This window comes from Lepidochelys kempii, chromosome 12 (assembly GCF_965140265.1).
Source record: "Lepidochelys kempii isolate rLepKem1 chromosome 12, rLepKem1.hap2, whole genome shotgun sequence".
Classification (NCBI taxonomy): domain Eukaryota; kingdom Metazoa; phylum Chordata; order Testudines; family Cheloniidae; genus Lepidochelys; species Lepidochelys kempii.
Genome location: NC_133267.1, coordinates 18519528 through 18541452, shown reverse-complemented (window position 1 = coordinate 18541452; position 21925 = coordinate 18519528). Strand labels below are relative to the sequence as shown.

The following is a 21925-nucleotide window of genomic DNA, read 5'->3' as shown; positions in this document are numbered from 1 at the left end:
TAATATTTAAGAGTTACACCCAGTACTTACCCCCTTATTACGTTATATAAGCATTATTGATGGGCCTGCCCATGAGGGGTGCACCATTCCCCAGCCGAGGGGCTCAGAGACCACAGAGAGAGGTGCGGTATGAAAAGAGAAGAGACGATCCATGACATTCACGCCGTTTCAGTAACCAGTGGACTAGCCCCATCTCTGCTGCTAAGGGGGCAGCCTCACCTCACCCCACCCCACCCCACTGCTCCTAGCGGTCGGGGCGCCCACCTCCCCCCACCCACTCTCCAGTCCCCCGGGGCCCAGCCCCACCAGCACTCACCGCCCCTCAGCACGAACAGGTCCGTCTGCTTATCCGAGTTAAAGTCCCCGAAGGCCACCAGGGTCCCGAAGGCCTCGGCCCCGAAGAGCTGGGCGGTGACGTTCTGCAGCCCCCGGCCAGCCCTCAGCAGCCCCAGGAGCAAGGACAGACCAAACAGGTAGCAGCGCCCCATCCTCCAGCACCTCCAACCCACTCGCAGGCCGCCGCCAACATCACTTACGGCAACGGGGGAGGGGCCGTCACAATCCCCTCTTCGCTTCCGGGACTGACTAGACGCCGCATTTGCGACAGTGTCGTGGGCGTGTTTACGGCCGGCCAGGGTAACAACGGCGGCCAGAGCCGTACTGTCGCCTCGGTCTCTTCCGGTGGAAAAGGCGCGCGGGGAGGGGAGTAGTAGTGGTGGGGCGTCCGCGCGATGGCGTTGCATCTGGCAGACGTGAGCTGGAGGATGTTGGAGCTGCGAGCCCGGTCCAAGCGCTCAGGTCTGACCCCTTCTCCTGGACAGGGAGGGGGCTGCGGGGGTCTGTTTGCTTGTGCCCGCGCTGAGAGAACGGCGCTCGCCTTGTTCCCTGTTCCTCTAACCCCTCTCAGGCGAGCCCAGCTCTCGTCCCCCCGCCTCAGCTGCGGCTGTCACTATTCTGGCTTGCTTGGCCCTGCGGCAGCTTCGCAGCTCACTCAAAGGGCAGCTGCCGCGGCGGAGCTGAAGACACAAGTGCTGCTACTGCTGCTGCACGGTTTTCTCCTCACCTTCTTACCTAACGCTGACCAAGTCTGAGCGAAAATCTGAGGCTTGTTCAGGGCTATGGTAACTCGCATTCTCCAGCCCTGTGGTGCACTTCCCCATTAAGCTGGATGTGTCCTTGCTATCGCAATAACTGACAGAGATGTAGCTCAAATTTAGATTCCTTTCTAGAGCCAAAGTCTTAACCCTTTTGTTTGCTTTTTCATCCTCACACCTTGTAAAAACAAAAAACGCAACCGATCCAATTAGTTTGGAAATAAAATCTTTTGGATTAATCTGAAGGTCATTTAAAAAATCTGCTACTCTGCTGATGCATAACTTTGCTGAGACATTTTAAATTCATGAGTTTAATGGGACATTTAAATTTCAGTAAAGTTCAGCTTAGCACATGTTGTAAGCAAAACTGGTTTGCTTCACACATCATTGTGTTTGACAAGCTGTTGAACAGTAATGTATTCTGAAACCACTAATATATTCTTACATCAAAATCATGAGCTTTGTCTAATTTTGCTGAGAACCACAGATTAGACTTGCATTCCACTCCCCTGAGATAGGTAAGCCAAGGATTTTTCAACAATTTATTGCCATAAACCAGTAGTTCTCAACCTGTGGCCCATGGGCCACTTGCGTCCCAGTCAGCACAGAGCTGCTGCCCATGTGACATCCTCAGGGCCATACAGGTGGTATTGGATGCAGCCCACGATGGTACAATAACCAGTGCCATAAAAACAAAATAGTTTGTAGTGACTTGTTACACTCTAAAAATTGCTTTCCTTAAAGGGAAGTTATCACCGCAAGGTGACCCACAAAGTTAGGTTTTGTCAAAGCTTGTTTGTAGCTCTGTATTTGTAGAATCATTCAGATAGTTATTAGAATAATTCAACTTTTAATGCTGACCACACAGTACTACTTAATTAAACTTACAAAACATGCAAGACCATTTTTAATCGAGCATAATTTTACAGTCAATGTTCCTATCTAAAAGGAAAATGCATATTTAACTATATACTTGACTGAAATAAATGTAACCACTTTTGCTTATTTAAAAGGAAATTACAAATAGTTTACACAAAGTATGTATTTAAATGGAATGTTCTGTGCAAAATTTAGTAAGTGTGACTCAAGTTTAGAGTCGAAGGGTGAGACTCACATTTTACAGTATCTTCTAGAAAACGAAATATCATTTAGGCCCCAGTCTTGCAGACACCTGTACATACTCCAGTTACACTTTAAAAGTATGAAAGTGAATTTTTGCTAGGAAAAACTTATAAGTACCAATGAATTAAATAACTGATTGATTACAGTTGTATTAGTAGGAATGTACTGCAGATAATACAGTAGTAGGCCAGTCCTGCAATCTGACTGGTACATAGCCTCACTGACCCTAGCAGGATTCCACACATGTGTAAGAGGGTTGCCTGCACAGCTTCGTCTGCAGGATCAGGGCCTAGTTTTCAACATCAGTTATGAAAACTACAGCTTGTTTTTGTGTGTTTACCCACCAAAACAGAAGAGACACCAATTCAAATAATTACTATTCTCAGCATTGTAATCATGGTATAGTACTGCAGAAGGAAACCAACCTGTAGATTATTTGTAGCCTAAAAATTACTGGGTTGCAATAGCTGTTTAAATGTGTATCACTTGCTTTGTTTTAGTACAAAATATTGCATCTTTACTATTAATGGAAGAAGAAATGCTTTTCTTTTGGATCAAGGCGTGGGTGGCGGGTATCAAGCAAGGGGAGGCTGAGCCTCCCCAAACAGCCCTGTGTTGCGCTGCCCATGCTCTGCCCCCAGACCCACTCCTGCTTCCTACTGGTGTTCTGTGACTTTTCCCCTGGGGCTGGGTGGCAGCCCAGGGCTCCAGACAGCTGGAGCCAGTGCTTGCACTGCCCAGCACTGAGCAGGAGTTGTGGGGCTGGTGGCCATGAGGGGGCTCAGGCAGGGGAGTGGGGTGGGGTGGGGACTAGCCTCCCCAAGCTTTAATTCAGTGCTGCCTATGGATCAAGGATTTATTTAATCTTGGAGTAGAATATGTATGGGCTTTATTCTGCACATATTGACATCAGTGGCAAAACTATTGACTTCAGCGGTGCAAGATCAGGTCATAGAAAGGGTAAATATTCAAAGCATTGTTATAAATTAACCAGGAATTTTACTTCAAAATAAAGTAATATTATTTTTATATAATATTCAGTATGGGAAGATTATGCATATCTGGGTCCTGTTACTTGGTTAGATGTTGTTTATTAAAACTAAGGCACAAGAAAACCAAGTTTTAGGGTATAAGAGGGAAAACATAAATAATAATAATTAATCTTAATTATCCCCTTGATTGTCCAGTGCATCATGTTAATAACTCTGCTAACACTGCTTTCACTAATTTAATGCTGATTGCTTCTAACCCTCACTGGACAGTTTTGAAAATTGCTGTAGTTTAGCCTGAGACGTTTGTGATTAGCTGCATCAGTTTGAAATGGCCAATTCGGACGATGACAAAGCGAGCTCTGCACATACTTTCTCAAGGTTTGGTAAGTGTGTGGTCTTTCCTTTTTTATGTTTTTGTGTCTTCCACTTTGAAAAGTGTGATTGCTTGTTGCTGCTTTCTTGCAATGTTAACATAAAAATGCCATATGTATTTTGTATTTAATTTGTACTGGCAGTTCTTTTATTTATAATTTTTTAAGAAAAATTTATGTCCAAGGATTGAGCTTCTTGTGGGGAAAGCCTTCCAAATTTCAAATCTCTTATTTTCAGAAGGAAAAAAAAATCCTTAATTATGTTGGGTTTTTTGTGTGTATTTTTGTTGTGTATTATTTATCAGTTCTTTTACGGTGACAGTCTTGGTTATGAACTTTCCTTTGTAATGACAGTTAAGTTAAAGGTGCTGTTAGAGCATTGTTTAGCTTCTTTTTTTTTTTTAGTGTTAAACCACAAATAGCTTCTTTTTTTAAGCATGTCTCATGTAGCTGGCTACAGTCTTAAGGCTTCTCTACGCTTGAAAATAAAATGCTTGGATTAAGATACAGTGTGAATGTAAAGCACAGTATCTGTTCATATACCACTCCACATGAGTATATAAGAGTGCCTTTTTCCAGTTTAGCTTAATCTACTAGATATTGTACTAGTAGCACAAATTTTCAGTGGTGACTCTCAGTCGGATTGCATCTGAAAGGCTTTCAGCTGTCCACTGCAAGGATCTCAACAGAAGAGCCCCGTAAGCTTCTGTTGTACTTTTCTTTCTCCATCCCTTCTGTGTTAAAGGAGCTACTTGGGTTCTTGCCTCTACTGATAATCTGGGTTTGTCTTCACTACCAGGGAGATCGATGCAGATGTCGATTTAGCGGGTCTAATGAAGACCCGCTGAATCGACAGCAGAGTGCTCTCAGGTCGACTCAGGTACTCCAGCTCCCTGAGAAGAGTAAGGCAAGTCAAATGGAGAGCATCTCCCTTTGACACAGCGCAGTGAAGACACCACGGTAAATCAACCTTAGCTATGTCAACTCCAGCTATGTTATTCACTGTATAGCTGAAGTAGTGTAACTTAGGTCGACTTACTCCGGTAGCGAAGACAAGCCCAGAGTTTTTCTACTTTCTTAATTTGTGTAACTACTCAACATTTCCTACTGGTAACTAAACAGATTTGTACCAGTTAAAAGCTGATGTTGTCCTGAAGTCTCAGGTTGAGCAATGGCAGCACAAAATACTGACATTTGAGTATCCAAAGATAGTTTCCTGTTTGGTTTGTAGCAATTTCAATGCCTATGTTTATGTTAATGGGTTTTGAGAATAAACTCCTGAGTTTATTGTTTCGAGCGTCTACTGTGTTACGTATCGTTAGTTACAGCAAGTTCTGAAATCCAGTGGTAAAGTCCGAGTACAGTGAATTACATAAACTGTTTCTTTTATTTCAGAAGATGAAGAGACTTAATAAGATGTATCAGAAGAAATATGTTTGGAGTTGGTTTCTCTGTCTTGTAAAGGAGAGTAATAGAGGTTTTAAAAGGGTTTTACACCAATGAAACAAGGGGTCATTGGCAGAAGTTAGCTTAATTTCTGGAAATAGTACAATTTGAACACATTGTATATTGTAAGCCTTGCAAACTCCAAAAACCTTAATCGCTTCCAAGGACAATTTTGTTTCTCTTATTTTAACTTAGATGATGCTTAGTTTTAAATGGCATGCTTTAAGGAATAGACTGGTAAAATACATTGCATGTTTTCCTCCTTACCATGGAATTACAAAGACATTATATGCATATGCACATACAAAATTCTTTATCACAAAAGGCTATTTAAAAGTTTGGTCCCTTTAAAAAAAATTAGTAGTTTTTTTTTTTAATTGGTTCCTCTAACTAAACTGTGAAAAGAATTTAAATAACTCAGTTTTTTTTCCTGGTAAAAGATAATTATGAGTTCTCCTGAGTTAGTAATTGCAGTTTATGTTCTCCCAGGTTAGTAGTTGAAGTTTGTTTGTTTGCAGTTTTGCATGGTAATTTACTGCTTCTCATTACTGAAATATTTATTTTGGGAATGGTGAAAAGCTAACACAAATAGCTTTACAGACAAGAATTCTTTGTAGTACTGTCCCAGTATTACCTTTATAGATGAAACATGTATTTAAAATTACTGCTAAAAGTGGGCTGCTTCTCCTAAAACTTTGCTCTCAAGCTTCAGCTATCAGGACAAGTAAAGCATTCTAAGACGTTATATCTATATATTTTAGGGCTTTATGTTGCCTCCCGTCATTGTAGTATCCGAGTGCCTTCCACCTAAAGTCAGTAGCAGTCCTGAAGTTTGTAGCAGACTCCATTGGGTCCCTGGCATTTCTGCGTTTTTGGGGACAAAACTCTGCTTATGGTCAGCTTTTGATTTTTTGGGAGGAGGGACCTGATTGGGCTTTAGAAATAGAAGAGGGTATTTGTATCATGTCACTTAAGGTGGAAAGGTGTCACTTGACTGGGATGTCAGTGGTCGTGCCTCATGGTTGAAGGTGGAGTCAGGCAGCCAAGAATTGGAGCTGCTGGTCATAAGTGGTACTCCTGGGGGAATTCTGTGCCACTGCGTATACAGAATTCATGTCCGTTGCAGATTTATTTGCTTCCCTGTGGAAAAATGACTTTCTGACGAGGAAGCAAAGAGAAGCCACGAGAGGTCACATGTCCCTCCCTAGCACCGCAGGCGCTTTGTTTTGAGCGCCTGGAACAACTGGCGGAGAAGCAAATGACTGTGGGGCTGGGGATGCCCTGGCCAGGTCAGATCGTACTGGACTCCCCCATACCCATATCCTACCACCAAGCCTCAACCGCGCGCACCCAAACTCCCACTCCACTGAGCCTCACCCCCTGCATCCGGAGCAACCCTGCACCCAGACCCTCCCCTGCATTCAGACTGCCCCCACCAATCTCCCCCCAACCCTCCCCACTGAGCCCCTCTCCCTTCCCTCCTGCATCTGGACCTCCCCTGAGCTCCTTCACCCAGACCAACCCCCTCTGAGCCCTGCACCTGGACCTCCTCTGCCTAGCTCCATCCCCCTGCACCCAGACCACCCCCTGCCAAGCGACACACCCCTGCATCTGGATCCCCACACTTGCACCTAGGCCCCACCAACTGAGCCCCCTGCACTTGAATCCCCACCCGAACAAGCCCCACTCCTATACACCTGGACCACCCTGATGAGCCCCACCCCTGGACCCTCTCTCTACTGAGCCCCAACTAGCTGCACCCAGACTCCCACCCCACCAAGCCCCACTCCTCCAGCACCCAGATTTCTCTGATGAGTCCCACACACACAAACTCCCCCTCCTGAGTCCCATCCCCCATGTACCCAATCTCCTCTCACTGAGCCCTAACCACATTCATCCGGACCCACCTGCAGAGTCCCATTGCCCTTGGATCCCACCCCCCCAACAATCCCCTGTGCATCCAAATCCGTCCCACTGAGCCATCCACACCCAGATTGCCCTCTCACTCCACATCTGGATCCTCCCACACTAAACCCCTCCACATTTGGATCCTGCTGGGCTGAGCCTGCCTGCCCACACCTGGTGCACCTGATGCAGAGAGGCAGGGTACTGGGGTGTTTCCTGGGCATGCTCAGCCCTTGCACTGTGTCAGGATTGGGTGCAGCTTCACCGCCGAGTCCGTACCTTGGGGGCTGCAGGGTGCACGTTGATCTCCCACCTCCATGCAGTCAGTGGTCTGTGCTCCTCACTGTTATGCTGGAGCCTCCACATTTATTTATTGACACACATTTTCAGAATTTTAAAATATTGTGTGCAGAATTTTTAATTTTTTGGTGCAGAATTCTCTCGGGAGTAAACTGGAGTCAGAAGCCAGATGCCAGAGCCAAGGGTCAGAGCCAAAGTCAAGTCAGGAACTGGAGCTGTGGGTCAGAGTTGCATGACCTGGGCTGAGGAAAGGCTGCGAAAAAACCTGGCACGGGAGTTATTGCAGGCATGGGCAAATGCTTTGAGCAGCCAGCTCCCGATTGCTAGTCATAAGGGTCTGCTGATCCCCTCAGTCATTTGGACAATTTGGCGTCTCAGTTGGGCCCAGCCGCACTCCTTAGACTGCCTGGGTTTTAGGTTAGCAGGTAAGCAGGCTAGCTGCAGGTCCTTACTCCTGACAAAAGTCTGTCTTGAAGAGGAAGATTTTCAGCAGAGTAACTTTGGAAGAGTTGCCGGATTGTTGGAAGCATTCTTGATGTACACTAACGCAGGAGCCAAGGTTATTGTTAAAAGCAATAATCCATCTAACCTTAAAGTGGAAAGAAAAGCTGATAGTGATATGACTGATTCCAACTGAACTAGTTTGGTCCCTGTATTAGATAATAGATGTAGTGGAAACCACAAGGACAAGATTTAAAAGACCTGTCAAAATGTCTTGCCTTAAGCCTTCTGTAAGAGGATATGGTGAACAAGATAGCTGTTATCTTTTACAGGGTACAATGCTGGTCAACCATGACTATTTTAGATTATTTGAAAGTGCATCTGGATCTTACCAGCAAAACATGTCAAGGAGCTGCCAATGCCACTGCTATTCAAAGAATATGAATAATTGCCATGTTTGTAGTTCAGTAAAGTTCACAGCATTTAGCCAGTAACCTAAATCCAGAGTGATGATCTTTGATCAGTTGGTGATTCAGACTAAAACAGAGGGTGCTTAAATTAGTAAACCCCTCATGTACTTTCATATAAAATGTTTCATTTGAATGATTGGTTCGAATTATATTTCTGAGTTGAAAGGGTTATAATTTTTATCTTTCCCAGTCCTAATTATTGCAATATGCTTTTGTTCTTTTAATTTATTAATAATACCTATATAGCATGTATAATACAGATACGTATGCTCATTGAATTTTTTGGGGGGATGAGTTGGAGTTAACATAATAAGTACCCATTCATCACTGAAAAATGGATTAAAGTCCTCTTTAATCTCATAGTTTTTGTTTCAATGAACATTAATTGAGGATAAAAGTTTGACTTTTGGATGGAGGTGTGGGGATAGAAGGTTACACTGTCATGGGACAAATTAGAAAAGGGGTGGCACAGATAATGGCAGATTAAATTAGGAAAACATGAGAGAGGGCTAGTTAATGGGTAGGAATGATCTTATAGTACAGAACTAAATTGCAGGAATGAGGGTAGAGAATGAGTGTCGGAATGGAGCTGTGACTAAATGAGTGCAGGTTGTAGAGAAAGTATTGGAAGGAATCAGATTTTTTTAAATCAACAACAAAAACACTTGGAGCCGAAAAGAGATGAGACCTTACCAGATGCCCCCTATTTCAACACCAAGTTGAATCCATTAGACTGCTTTTGACATTATAAAGTCAGGGCAGGTGGATATGGGATGCGTACAGGTCTAGGAGAGGCTGGAAGAGGAGGGAAAAGTAAAAATGAGAGAACCTACAAAAATAATGGACTCAACAAAACGTATGAAAACATTGCCTCAGTCTATTTACTTCTAAGTTTGCATCCTTTCTCCTATGCCCCATCTGTTTTTGTCTACTGAGGTTATTATGTTTACACCTTGTTACATGTACATACTCCCTAATGAGTATATGGGTAATATATACTGATAAGGTTTATCAAGTGCTTTGACCATAAAAAGGCCTATATATGTGCTAAATAGTATTAACTGTGACTATAAATTACAATACATGTTTGGTCTCAAATTATTACATTTTTCTTGCACCCCTACAACTATTTTTGACATGACATTGTCTTATTTCTCAGTGGCAGCTTTATTCCCGAACTTAATTTGGCCTTGCCTTTCTGATCTCCTTGTAATGTAGGTTCCATTTCTGCCAGTTCACCCATGTGGACAAACTCTTGCATCCACATGGATCTAGTTGCAGGAACAGGGCCATGAGATTAAAGAAGGAATCTAATAAATTGAAGGTTGGAAATTAGTATTCTGTGAAATTTTATTTTTCTCACTGAATATTTTAATTTAAATCTATAAAAAGAAGCATTTTTTCATTCAGTCTAAAGCCTTGATCTCTTTCCTCTTAGATTATTAAATTAGTAAAGAAAAATTGTACTTAAATAAAATGAAGAAAATAATCTGTCACGGATAAGAACCACATATATGAATTAGCATAATTCATTAATTGAATTCTGGACTTAGTCTTACAGGGCATGTCACAAATCTACATAATGTGCATGAGTGCTAGATCTTACATTTGAAAATTTAGTTTGCTAAAGTAAGCATAAAACATTTGTAACTGGATTAGGTATGCATCTAATTTTTTCCTGCCAATTGACCTTGCAATGTTCACTCAGTCAATTGCCTGTCTCAGATGCTGGTAACGAAATACTGAAAGTGTTTTGCTAAAAACACCTGCTGTTGTCAAACCTTACTCTCCCTTGGGAAGAACAGAAGCTGCAGGCAAATCTTCAAACATTTAACTTTACTTTTGAGAACTTCGAAGTTGAAATTTGGCCCTCTGTATAAGAACATAGTTTATGTATTACCCACTGAGTGGCATGTTTGTAAATGCATTGATCTACATACTTACGTATTTCTCATCACCATAGTGGCTGAATGTCCCACGATCATTAATGGCTTTTTATCATCACATCACAACATTAGTTTGATTTAAGTAGGTATTCTCCATTTTGTGTACAGAGAACTGAGGCACAGTGAAGATTAAGTGACTTGCCCAAGATCACACAAGAAATCTGGCTGAGCCAGAAATTAAAGTCCCATTCCCATTCACTAGCCACTACTCCATCCTTCCTACAGTATGAGGAATAAATTAGGACACAGAACTTCTTATTTTTTATTATTTATTATGAATCTTCAAGCCTTGCCAGACATTCTCATAATGGAAAAGCTCAGGGTTGAGGTTAGACAGTGACAATAACTTGTTGGAGATGTGGTTACCATTTCTAAAATATGAAAAAAGATTAAAAAAAAGTGACCTAGGAAATAGACATTGTTACTGTAAATCATGAAGTCGTTAGCCTTTGTTCTAATAACATATGGAATTAGAATTATTGAATGCTTAAACTTTTCTTGTATCAGCTCTTGTTCATAAAATTGTCATAGTTCTTGCCATTATGTTTTTCCTTTTATCTGCAGAGTTTTATAAATAAAGTGTATTGTGTTGTTTTTAAATCTTCATCAACAATATATTTCCTAAACTTATTGGTTGAGTTCCTAAGAAGTGTCTTCCTGTTCTAGATTTCAAAAATCTTTTCGGGTATAATACTAAGAAGAGAGAAATGAAGGCGATGTAATAATAATACTAAGCACATACATAGCACTCAACATTTATTTCTCAAAATATCTCAGTAAGGGAAATAAATATCCACATTTTACAGTTCAGGAAAGTGTGGCTGAGATGCTAAAGGACTTGTCAGAGACCATGGACAAAGTCTGTATCAGAGGTGTGACTAGAGCTCAGTCCTCTCTTCAAACAGTAACCCATACCTATCATGTCTCAGTATTTTCTCAGTTTGTGTATATTATTTTTTATAACTTCGACTGTCTGAAGCAGTTCTTTCTATAAACATGTATGTGTCTATATTTTTAATTTGTTTTTACAAAAATGTTTTAATGCGAAAACTAATTTAAAAAATCACGTGTGAAGCTTTACTTTAAGTTTCACTTTATATAGAGAAATCTTTGAGGAGGACAGATGCAAAATGAGGGTAGGTAGGCGGTTGCAGACCAGCCAAGCTGATTGGGGCAGACTGTGTGAGTTAAAGAAAAAGTTGTCACAGGGAAAGGATCTTTTTGGACCAAGGACAAGACTCCCATTTAAAAGCAGGAACTTCAGTGTATAAGGTAACCAAGAAACAGGCAAAAAGAAACCTGTGCTAGTCACACCCATGTGAAGAGACGACCCATACCTGTTGATAGTTGGGGGGACAGAGTGAGGGCAGCAGTTTCAGCAGACGTTACTGAGCATGCTCAGTACAAGCCAAGCAGCAACTCTGGGGAGGCACGTGACTCCATGTGCCCCCTCCCACCATGCCTCCTCTTCCCATTTCTGGCTAATGGGAAATATTTGTTCAGAACGTCTATTCTCAATACATTTTATGAATTGTTTGTGTTCATTACCCCTGGCTGTAAGGAGTGTTCTTGTAAACTAAGACCATCAGCCCATCAGAGAGGCACAGCTAGTGAGTTTATAATGACTGTGTTCTTTAAGACCCAAACTGTCTAGTTTGGGGAAGGGGGAAAGACATTTGCTAGAAATACTGCCAGGGAAATAAATTATGATCTTAGACACGTTGACAGTGCGTCTTCAAATATGCCCGTTAATTAGTTTACAAGGAGCTGATATTCTCAGAGGAGAAACATGAGGGAAGGAAAGGAGTGGGTCTCTAAAAGTAATTGGCATTTACATAGTGCTTTTTATTTATAAATCTTAGAACTATATTGGAAAAAAGTGAAGCACACACAAGTTAAGGATCTTGTCTAAGGATTTGTAGCAAGTCAGTAGCAAAGCCAGAACTAGAATCCAGATTTCTAATTGTTCTGTCCAGTGTTCCTGTCCAGTGGATCACAACTTCTAGTACACTTTTAGAGAAAAACTACATGAACTGTGAACATATAAAAGCCATACATTGACTACCAAATTATATTTTGCTCCATAACATTGTGTTGAAAGCCCACTGAGTTTTTAATTGGACAAGTGTTTCATCAAATAGGCTGTTTGGCTTGAAACTGAGACTTTTATTTTCACACTACTTTGTTTCCCGTCTGACAGTAGACATCTGTTCAGATGTCGTTTGGATGGATAATTTGAGAGTAAAAAGCGGGTGATTTTTCTAACTCAGATAGTACAGTGACATATTTTGCACACCTCTCAAACATCACTACAACTTGGTCAATGAATTTAAACACAGATTTCAAAGGAATAGTTAACCATAGTTTCCATAGAAACTAATGAGTGTTATGCATTCATTCTGGTTTCATACACTCTGTTCATTTTGCTTTGAATTATCTGTTCTTGTGTGGTAATGTTCTTGGAATTACAGGCAGCAATGCATATCCTTGTGCCTGGGAATAGTTCATTCTTAAAATAATGCAATTTGTTTAAAAAAAAAAATCTTGCTTACCCCTCTAAAGGCTTTGGGCAACCAGTGATGGTAGTTCTTGAAAAAATATTAAAAATACCCTGCTCATAGCTTTTAAATATTTGATATACAGACTATACAAATATAAATGTGAATTGAACGTAGGGAGAAAGGTGTCTTATTTTTCCCTGCTTTAATTTTACTTCTTTTAAAATGTGTTATCTCTAAAACATAATGCATGTATAATAGTGCAAAGTTGCTTTATAGATCATAACTTTGGTCCTATTGCAGAGCCAAGTAATTCTCATGTACAGTCATAAATCGATGCGTTTTGCAGCTGAATTCATGAGGATAGGTTGTCTGATTGTAAAAACAGGCTTTTTTCATAGTTTTCCTCCGTTATGTCATGATTAAAAATGACAAGTAGCACAAGGAGTTAATGTTTCACCTGTGTAGACCTGGGTTCATGGAACAACAGAACAAGGAATAATGGTCTCAAGTTGCAGTGGGGGAGGTTTAGGTTGGATATTAGGAACAACTTTTTCACTAGGAGGGTGGTGAAGCACTGGAATGGGTTACCTAGGGAGATGGTGGAATCTCCTTCCTTAGAGGTTTTTAAGGTCAGGCTTGACAAAGCCCTGGCTGGGATGATTTAGTTGGGGATTGGCCCTGCTTTGAGCAGGGGGTTGGACTAGATGACCTCCTGAGGTCCCTTCCAACCCTGATATTCTGTGATTCTATTAATCATAGAAGTTAGATATGTAAAGGAGCTATTAGATCATCCACTCTAATTCTGTGCAAGATCAACTAGTTTTCTACTTTGTCATCAACACTAGGTTCAAATGGGTCTTCGTCACAGTTGAGAGCACTTAATTTGTTTCATCCTAATCTCTACTAGTGCTAGCATGTATGAATCCAAAATACAGCTTTACACAGTTGGCATTCTTTATTCAGGAGTGATTTAAGACTGAAATGTTTTGTCAGTTGTATGGCAGGATTGAGGTGCATTGACAATATTTAGTGGAGTAGTTTGTATAACATCTGTCTGTATCAAACACTCTCTACTGCCATGTAGTTAGTTCCATACTTCACTTAGCAGTAAAATTAATAAAAAGTTTTGAAAATAGCTGCACAAGATTAGGTGTATGTGTGTTCCACGTGTTTTGTTTGTTTGTTTTTTAAAAAGGGCAACAAAAAGCTTTTTTTAAACACCTTGCCCAATTGCATGATCTTCTGCATAGTTACTGTATTTAATCCAAACTTTATTGTAGTTTACCACATGCTGGCATGGAATTCTTAGTAGACTACTCCTACAAGAACAAACTGTACCCTAGCTAGAAACTCTTTGCTCTTTGGTAATACATTCTGACAGGTGCTGCTCTGTAATCTTAAAAAACTGAGGAAGAGGATGGTGGGCCAGGAGATGATTATGGAAAGGATATGATATGGCCTAACCATCATTACTTAATTTTGGTTGACCTTAAACAGTACAGTGTAAAACATTGGTGGGCAACCTGCAGCCCGTGGGCCGCACATGGCCTGTCAGGTTAATCCGCTGGTGGGCCACCAGACAGTTTGTTTACATTGACCTTCCGCAGGCATGGCCACCCGCAGCTCCCAGTGGCCGCAGTTGTGGTTTCTCTCAGTATCAAAAATTGTTTATAAGGCACAATAAACATGTTGACATTATCTGTCATTGCTGCATGTGTGGATTTCACCTGCATGTTAATCTTATTTTTTAAAATGTTTGTACTTTATCAAAGTATCATAGCTGACAGCCATATTTTCTCATCTCTGAATGCTACTGTATTTCCATATTAATAAGTGACCATTGTTAGGGAAATCCATTTCACCAGCACTATGCTGCTTTATACCTCTAGCCAATTTCTGTGGGAAACTGTCACTATTTTTAGTGATCTTCAGACTTCAGGAATAATGGATTTGAGATGCTGCAACTTTTAAGTAAAGATGAACCATTATTTGAAAGGGCTGGGGGTCAATTGCTTAACATTTACTCAAAATATGGTTATATTTAATCTATGTACAGTATATATTGTAATATCAAAAATAATTGAGGATTTCATGGAAGTTGGGGTAAAGATCTTGAGAGGTCTTCTCATGAGATATTTCCAAAATCAAAATGATAACATCCTATGCTTTTATGCCCTGTCTGTTTCAAGCCACTTGAAATCCTGCTAGTTACTAACTTGCAGAAGTCCATTTCTGATGTAAGTTAATAATTTAGTTCTATAGATATTACTACCCAGCTTTTTGGAGGAAAACTTAGATTAATGCATCCATGTACTAGATCCAGATTTTGTGTTGGATCCTAATGTACGTTGTTGTTCAGTATTCTTTTACATTAAAGTTCAGTCTTCAAGGGGTAGTGAACATAACATAAGAAAATAGGTATTGAATGCATATGCAGTTACAAAGGGTGAACTACAAAACATGCAAACCAAATGTTTGCACTTTTTGATATGCAAAGAGATCTTGCAAGCCTTTTCACACTTGTTCATTTTGTTTTACTTTGTTTTTCTAAATGTCTTCACTCTCTTTGTCGTGAAACCTTGGTGAAATCTTCAGAGGACTTGTTGATGATGCAAAGCTGTAGTTTGATAGATGTCTCTTCCCCATAAATCAGTTTGGAGGGGACCATTAGATTGTCTAATAGTAAACATTCCCTCCCTTCCATATACTCCCTCTCCTCCCCAGTTTAGGGGATGGAGAGATGTGAGATCCCTCCTTTAATCTTCTAGTAAAGAAGGAAGTGAGTTCCTGATGTTTGATATTTCAAACATAAAATATGTGCAGGAAGAAGGGTGGTGTTTGAGGCCGCGTTTTACGTTAAAAAGGGGCAAAACACAAAAGGCAAAAACACTTTTTGATCTTGCTTCACACTACACTTTGATTTTTAAAACTCTGCTGACACACTAGAGAGCCCTACAGTCACCACCGCCTGTGTGACTTGCCTCATGAGCAGAGGAACCAAGCTCAGGAATAAGAGCGAACTTCAGCAATTGGGTCCTGCAGAGATTTTCCATCTGCAGTGCTGTAGGCAGGCTCGGTGAGAAAAGATGTGGGAAATCATTAAACAACAACACAGACCAAATGGGGGCTTGTCTGTCCTGCAACGTCCAGTAGGCTCTCCACTTTTTGCTGCTACAGCTGCTGCTTCTAGTATTATCTCAGCTGCTATACCAGCCTGGAGACAGAGAGTGATACCCTGTTACGCAGTATTTACCTATTTTGAATTTAAGTGCCTGATTGCAAATGCCAAATTTGTATACTCGTGAGATTTTTTTTCTGCTACACCGCACCTGCCCCAAAGTTCACCAGCCACCCGACCGCTGGTTATTGTCAATCCTGAGTGTTCATAAATCATGAGTCAGGGCCCGCCCCAAATCACATGATTGGCTTAAAAATGATTTTTCGTCTTTAAGTTTGTTGGCTCTTTTATTTACTTTCTAGTTTTTTAATGTTTATGGTTCACATTTTCAAGCATTTTTCCACAACCATGAGGGCTGGAAACTTCCTTTTTCTTTTTTAAATGAAAGTGGAGGTTATTACATGATAGCATGTCTCCAGAAGCTGGAGCATTTAAAAAAAATCAAAATATTATGAAATCCATGATAAACATTTATGACCCTGTAAATGGTTGACACAGTACTTACTAACTGTAAATAAAATACTGGTTCTTTTATAGTAGTTTCCTGAGATATTTGCTGTCCTCTTATCACCATTGTATCATTTAGTTCTTTGGGGGCTATATCCTGCTGTTGTGTGAGGCCCAGATCTTGAAAACCTTTATGTATGTGCTTAACTTTGCTACTGTGAGCAATCCTATTGATTTCAATGTTAAATATGTGCATAAGACTTTGTAGGGTCGGGGCTTAAATTGATAGCAAAATGTCCATTAACTTCAGTGGGTGCATGATTGAGCCTTTAATTAACAGCAATTTGAAAGTAGTGGAATGGTCTTTTAATTTTTCTTTCCGTATTTTACTGCAATTTTGTATTCTATTTTGTTTACCAACTATTGCAGAAGTAAATCAAGCTTTCTGTCTATAATGTAAAATTTTTAGTCTTAACTGACTTTTTTGCCAGTCATATGTAATCAATACACTTGCTAATGTTTACTGCTATTTGTTTGTTTGTTTGCCATTTTTGAAGCACTTGTGGCATGTATAGGAAGAATGAGTTATTTTGCTTTGGATTCCATTTATACAAACATAGTGGTGGAGGTTCCTAATTTTTCTAGCTTTTCCAATTTTTAAGGGTCAGATTATGGCTTATCTTGCCTGCCCATGCAGGAGAGTAAGGTGTGGTGTCATGCATCTCCTTATTCCCCTGTGCTGGGTACCTCCTTTTGGGGGTTGGGGGTGAGAGATGAGAAGGAAGTGGCCTCACCCCAAGAGCTATACTCATTCCTGCACAGGTAGGAAGGGTATATTTGTGTAGAGGAAGACAAGTGGCTCTGCCCTAGAATGTGTAGGGCAGAACCAACCCACCAGGTGATGTTCCTTGCACCTGTTGTACAGCTGACACAGAGTATGTCTCCCTTCACTTTTCCTCCTGCAGTAGCAGAGTCACAGTCTGCCTCCTGGACTCACCCACACCCTTTTCCCCACACAGGTTAAGAAATATCTGAAGTCCCAAGGATATGTGGGAGGGAGCAGAAAGTGCAGTTAGTGTTATGAGCTTTTAGAACCCACTGCTAGTTCTAAAAGCAGCAAAACCCACAATACAGAAAATGAGTAGATAAACATTTTTATGGGTTGGTTCACATGCAGAAAAACAAAACACAGTTCAAGTAACAATACAGTCATTTGCCACTGCCCAGTGATTAAATGGTCCCTCCTTCTTCCCTCACCCCCGAACCATGACCTGCTTCAACCTTATGATTAGCGCTCTATAATAGCTGCTCAGTGCATGAGTTAGCACTGCTGACAGCAAGGTTAAAAAAAGAATAGGTGTGCACACACTGTCCAAAGCAAATGTTGTTAAGGGAGATTGAGTGCTTCCCGTAACAGAGATTTGTAAACAAGTGTGAACAGTTGAGACAAAAGCATTGCCCAGTGACCACTTTATAAATTAGCCACCACCCTTCACAGCACAAACCCAACCCTAAGGTGATTAGCCAGTGGAGATGCCCTGTTATAATTATCTAATGTGTGAATTGTCACAGGAATGAACAGCTAATGACCTTTGGCTACAGGGAAACAAAACCATCACAAAGTTATGTAACCTCACAAGTATGTGTTCTGTCATGTGCTTTTCCAGCAGCTGCACAGGGTGTGACTGCATTCATCTGCACAATCAGATGTCATCCTGTGCATCCTTGCTGTTCGAAGATGTGGACACATGTGGCAGCCCTGATTTCCCTTGTCCACTGAGAACCAGGCCCAGTGTGCACATGGGTGGGATCTGGATGCATGGACAGAGTTTGTAAACCAGAGTTGTCCTCAGCCCACTCAGTGAGCAGCCCGTGCCAATTATATGAATGATGTTGGCCATATTGGCGTCCAGATGGGTGCATAGGCAGTGCCAAAGAGATTTCAGTCTGTCAAACATGCACTCAATGACCATTCCACAGCTACTTAGTTTGTAATTGAATTCCTTCTTTCCAGCATCACAGATGTCAGGGTACAGTTTAGTGTGCCAAATCAGGAGTAGGTATGTGGGGTCCCCCAAAATAACAGCTGGCACAGATACACTGTAGAAAACCATATGGTTTCTGAGGGATCAGGTCCCTTTTTCTGTCCTGATTTCAGCACCCTGCTGTGGCAGGAACTTTTCCAGTGTTTCCCATATTCATGAATCTGCCTCTCTGTTCCACTAAGCCTTGCAGAAGGAGTGAATGGTAACTTTTTCAATTCAGGTACTCACTTGCTCCATTTGGTGGGCAAAGTATTGGGATGAGGGTGACTTCAGTGGCCACTGTACGGGTTGGAAATCCCATGCTCTGAAATCCAGCTATTATTTCTGGAATTTTTCTAACGGAAACCACCCATTGATAGGTTAGTGTTAATTGCCTTGGAAACCTGTACAACCACAACCCTGGCGGAGGGCTTTCAAACTCCAAAGTGAATTACAATGGACCAATAGCTGTTCGAGTTGCAACCTTCGCCAGGGCAATATAGCCACCTGCTTCCTCACCACTATGGCTTCCCTGAATCGAGTGTTCTGGCACTAGAGGTTTGATGCAAGCTCCTCGCACAGCTCTGTGAGGATCTGTTTGCTCATTCAGAAGTTCTGAAGCCACTGCTGGTCATCCCAGTTTCCAAAAGGATCAGATCCCACCACAACATGCCAATTCTTGTGCACCAGAAGTAATGGTCCGCTGGTTGGCACACTGTGACAATGCCAACAATTCATCATATCTGTACCCGATGAGCTGAATGAATTGTCATTCATCCTCAAGGTCAGTTGTCTTTGGTGTGTCAGAAAGTTCTGCCCAAATTCCATCCAGCCTCTCACTGATTTTGTTAGTCCTACAAATATAATTATTTCTCCCACATGATTACTTCTTAAGAGTAAAACTATGTTATGCTTTAATCACTTTTATGGACTTTTTATCGCTTGTCTCTAACTTTTAATTCTCATGGTTTTCTATTGTGTATTATCAAAAAGTTGAGTAGTTTTAAATTATTTCTATTGCTAAAATGTCAGACACTTAAATTTAACACTATTCGTTGCCTGTAGGACTCTGACACTTCTATGTTTTTCTGTTCCACTCAGTCCTTTTTCTGCATAAACTTTTTATATGTTCCATTCTTAAAATAAAAATGAAATATATTACTTTGTGGATGGTAACTTTGTTTTGTTTCTTTGCTGGCCACAGAGGGTCACAGATTGTCCGGTGAGTATAACTGTTAGAACACAATCTGATCTTTTGGAATTTGAAAATCCCTGCAATATATATATATGCTGTGTTAGGTAAAGCTTCTTCAGTGGGTTTTAAAATAGATTCTGTACTAGTAAAATTATTTGACAAATGATTTATAATAGAATATTGCTTTGGTGAGCACGTGAAAAGTTACATAAACAGCTAAGTTACATTGCACATTCATTCATTCATTCATTCATATATATATATATATATATATATATATATATATATATATATATATATATATATATATATATATCAAAAGAGAGAGAGAGTCCTTTTTCAAAACTGAAGACTGAATATATATATTACCTGAAAGAAACCATTGGATTAATCATCTTACTTCGAACTTTAAAAAAATAGAAATGACTTAAGTGTGTATACACACACACATACATACACACACACACCATTTTGTATTTAGTAGTAGTATTATGTAAGTAATATCATTGAGTAATATTGTTTTATTTCCACATTGTAATAAAACCATTCTGTTTCAATTCACATCTCTTCCCTTAATTGTGTTTTAGTTGACAGACTTGCAAGAGTCACGCACAGCTATGCTTGTAAATTCATTAAATTAATACATGTTAACTCCATATTATTTTTAACCTTTGCTAGACAAGCTAAATACCATTCCAGTTTTTTAGCCTTTATTTTATGTCAAGTGATCTTTCAGGGACTATTTTGTGTGTTTACAGGAATAGGAGACAGCTGAGAGAGGGGAAGACAAATGAAAGCTCGAGGGGTTGGGGAGAGGAGAGGGAGAAAAGATGGAGAAAACCAAGACTTGATTCTACTCTGATTTGAAGTTACTGGAATTTTGCCATTTCAGTGGAAGACAAATTTGTCCTGTAATGATAGCGCACATGCGTAAACTCATGGTTTCTATGATATTGAAATACAAGTAGATTTTTATTTATAAATTAAAATTTCTATCTATGAAATAGTAAGGTTACCAGCTTTGAAATGCAAAAACCTGCCCCAACAACACAAGTCCACTGCTACCCTAACCACAAGGCAACTCCACAAACTCCCCCTTGAGCAGCCACTTGTATCTAGAGAGAGAACAAATATAGTTAAGATTGATAACAAATGGGTCTTTGTTTTATCAGCACATTTTGCCAGTCAGTCTTTGTACTCTGTATTGTGTAGCCAGTTGTCGTTGAATGTGCAATTTCTGATGTAATCCTTTTTTATTCAGGGTAGTAGTATGATGACTTGCACCATTGCCCTGATTTTCCATTATTTAATATTCCTCTCACTCTCACGTGACTCAAACCCTCTCTCACGCACACACACAATGCACTTGCATGTTAGTGGGCAGATAGCTTCTGAATTTTCAAGAGTGTTGATCTGTTATTTCTTAAACCGCAGAAACGGGAACACTGCAACATCTTTAGCTGAACACAGAAACTTTTAACATTGGATATCCCAGTATATTGTGATGATAATGCAGATATTTAGACCCACATTTAAAAAAAATAAAGACAGATTAAAGTATTTTTGTGGCCATTGGCAAATCCATTTAAAAAAAAAAACAGGCTGGTCAAATACCAGAGAGGTGGTAATCCTATGTAATAGCCACAATGTTTGAACAGTTCGTTCTTTTGTCTGAATAACAACATTTTTGGTAATATAGAAAAAATTGATGTGTATATATATCTGTTAGTTGGGTGGGTATAATCAACAGTGTTCAGCCATTAAACTTCCATTCTTTCTTTGTGATGTCTAGCGTGGAGTAAGAAAAGATGATGCAAATGAAGATGTTCAAGTCTATCAATAGGGAGCTGTTTTGTTTCAGACTATTCTTACCACAGGTTTTGTCCGGGAATCCATCTTGGTTGGAACCATTTCCCAGCATATGCTGAATAAGATACAAATTATTGTGGCATTATACATGAGCTAACATAATTCACTCTAAAAAATAATTGGTGTCTGGTTTGGGTATTTTCATGGTTCAGGGCTGGCTGCGCCTTTGATCTCTCTCTGAGTCACGGGTGATGGATTTTTTCCTAAAAGTGTGGGGTGGCATGAGGCCCCTCCCTTTCCATGGCCCCACCACCAGCCAAGCTGCAAGCTGGAGCCGGGTCGGGGAGCCCAGGCTCCTCCACCTGCCTGTGGGAGGAGAGGGCAGAGAGTAATCCCCAGCCTGTGTACCCACCCAGGGCATGTGGAAGGTCTGCGGCTCCCCACAGCTGCCCATGTGGCTCTTACCCTGACCTGGCTCTGGCTTACCGCCTGGCCTCAGGGTGGGGCCTGGCCAAAGAGACGCAGCTGAGCCATGGTAAGAGCTGCCCGGGCAGCTGTGGGCAGCCACAGACCCTCTATTTGCCAGGGGCAGGGACATGGGCTGGGGGCTGATCTTGGCCTCCCCTCCGCCCCCATCCTAGACAGGTGGAGGGTTTGTGGCTCCCCGGGCCACTCTTACCCAGC

At 40.9% G+C, this 21925-nt stretch overlaps 2 protein-coding genes across 6 annotated transcripts in view; one reads left to right on the top strand and one right to left on the bottom strand.

Moving 5' to 3' along the window:
- The window catches only part of ITFG1 (integrin alpha FG-GAP repeat containing 1), a 212387-nt gene extending 211753 nt beyond the window's left edge, over positions 1-634 (bottom strand). Inside the window, exon 1 of the mRNA XM_073307742.1 lies at positions 317-634. Within this exon, the coding sequence (XP_073163843.1) occupies positions 317-488 (172 nt within the window). The 5' untranslated portion in view covers positions 489-634. The remainder of the gene's footprint in view (positions 1-316) is intronic.
- The window catches only part of PHKB (phosphorylase kinase regulatory subunit beta), a 209795-nt gene continuing 188492 nt past the window's right edge, over positions 623-21925 (top strand). For 2 of the 5 annotated variants that reach the window (XM_073307735.1, XM_073307736.1), the window contains exons 1-3: positions 624-798; positions 3479-3591; positions 19442-19459. In XM_073307735.1, coding sequence (XP_073163836.1) covers positions 3537-3591; positions 19442-19459 — 73 coding nt within the window. In that variant the 5' untranslated portion in view covers positions 624-798; positions 3479-3536. Of the gene's footprint in view, positions 799-3478; positions 3592-19441; positions 19460-21925 lie in introns of all 5 variants that reach the window. The other 3 variants (XM_073307739.1, XM_073307738.1, XM_073307737.1) reach the window with 3 other exon arrangements.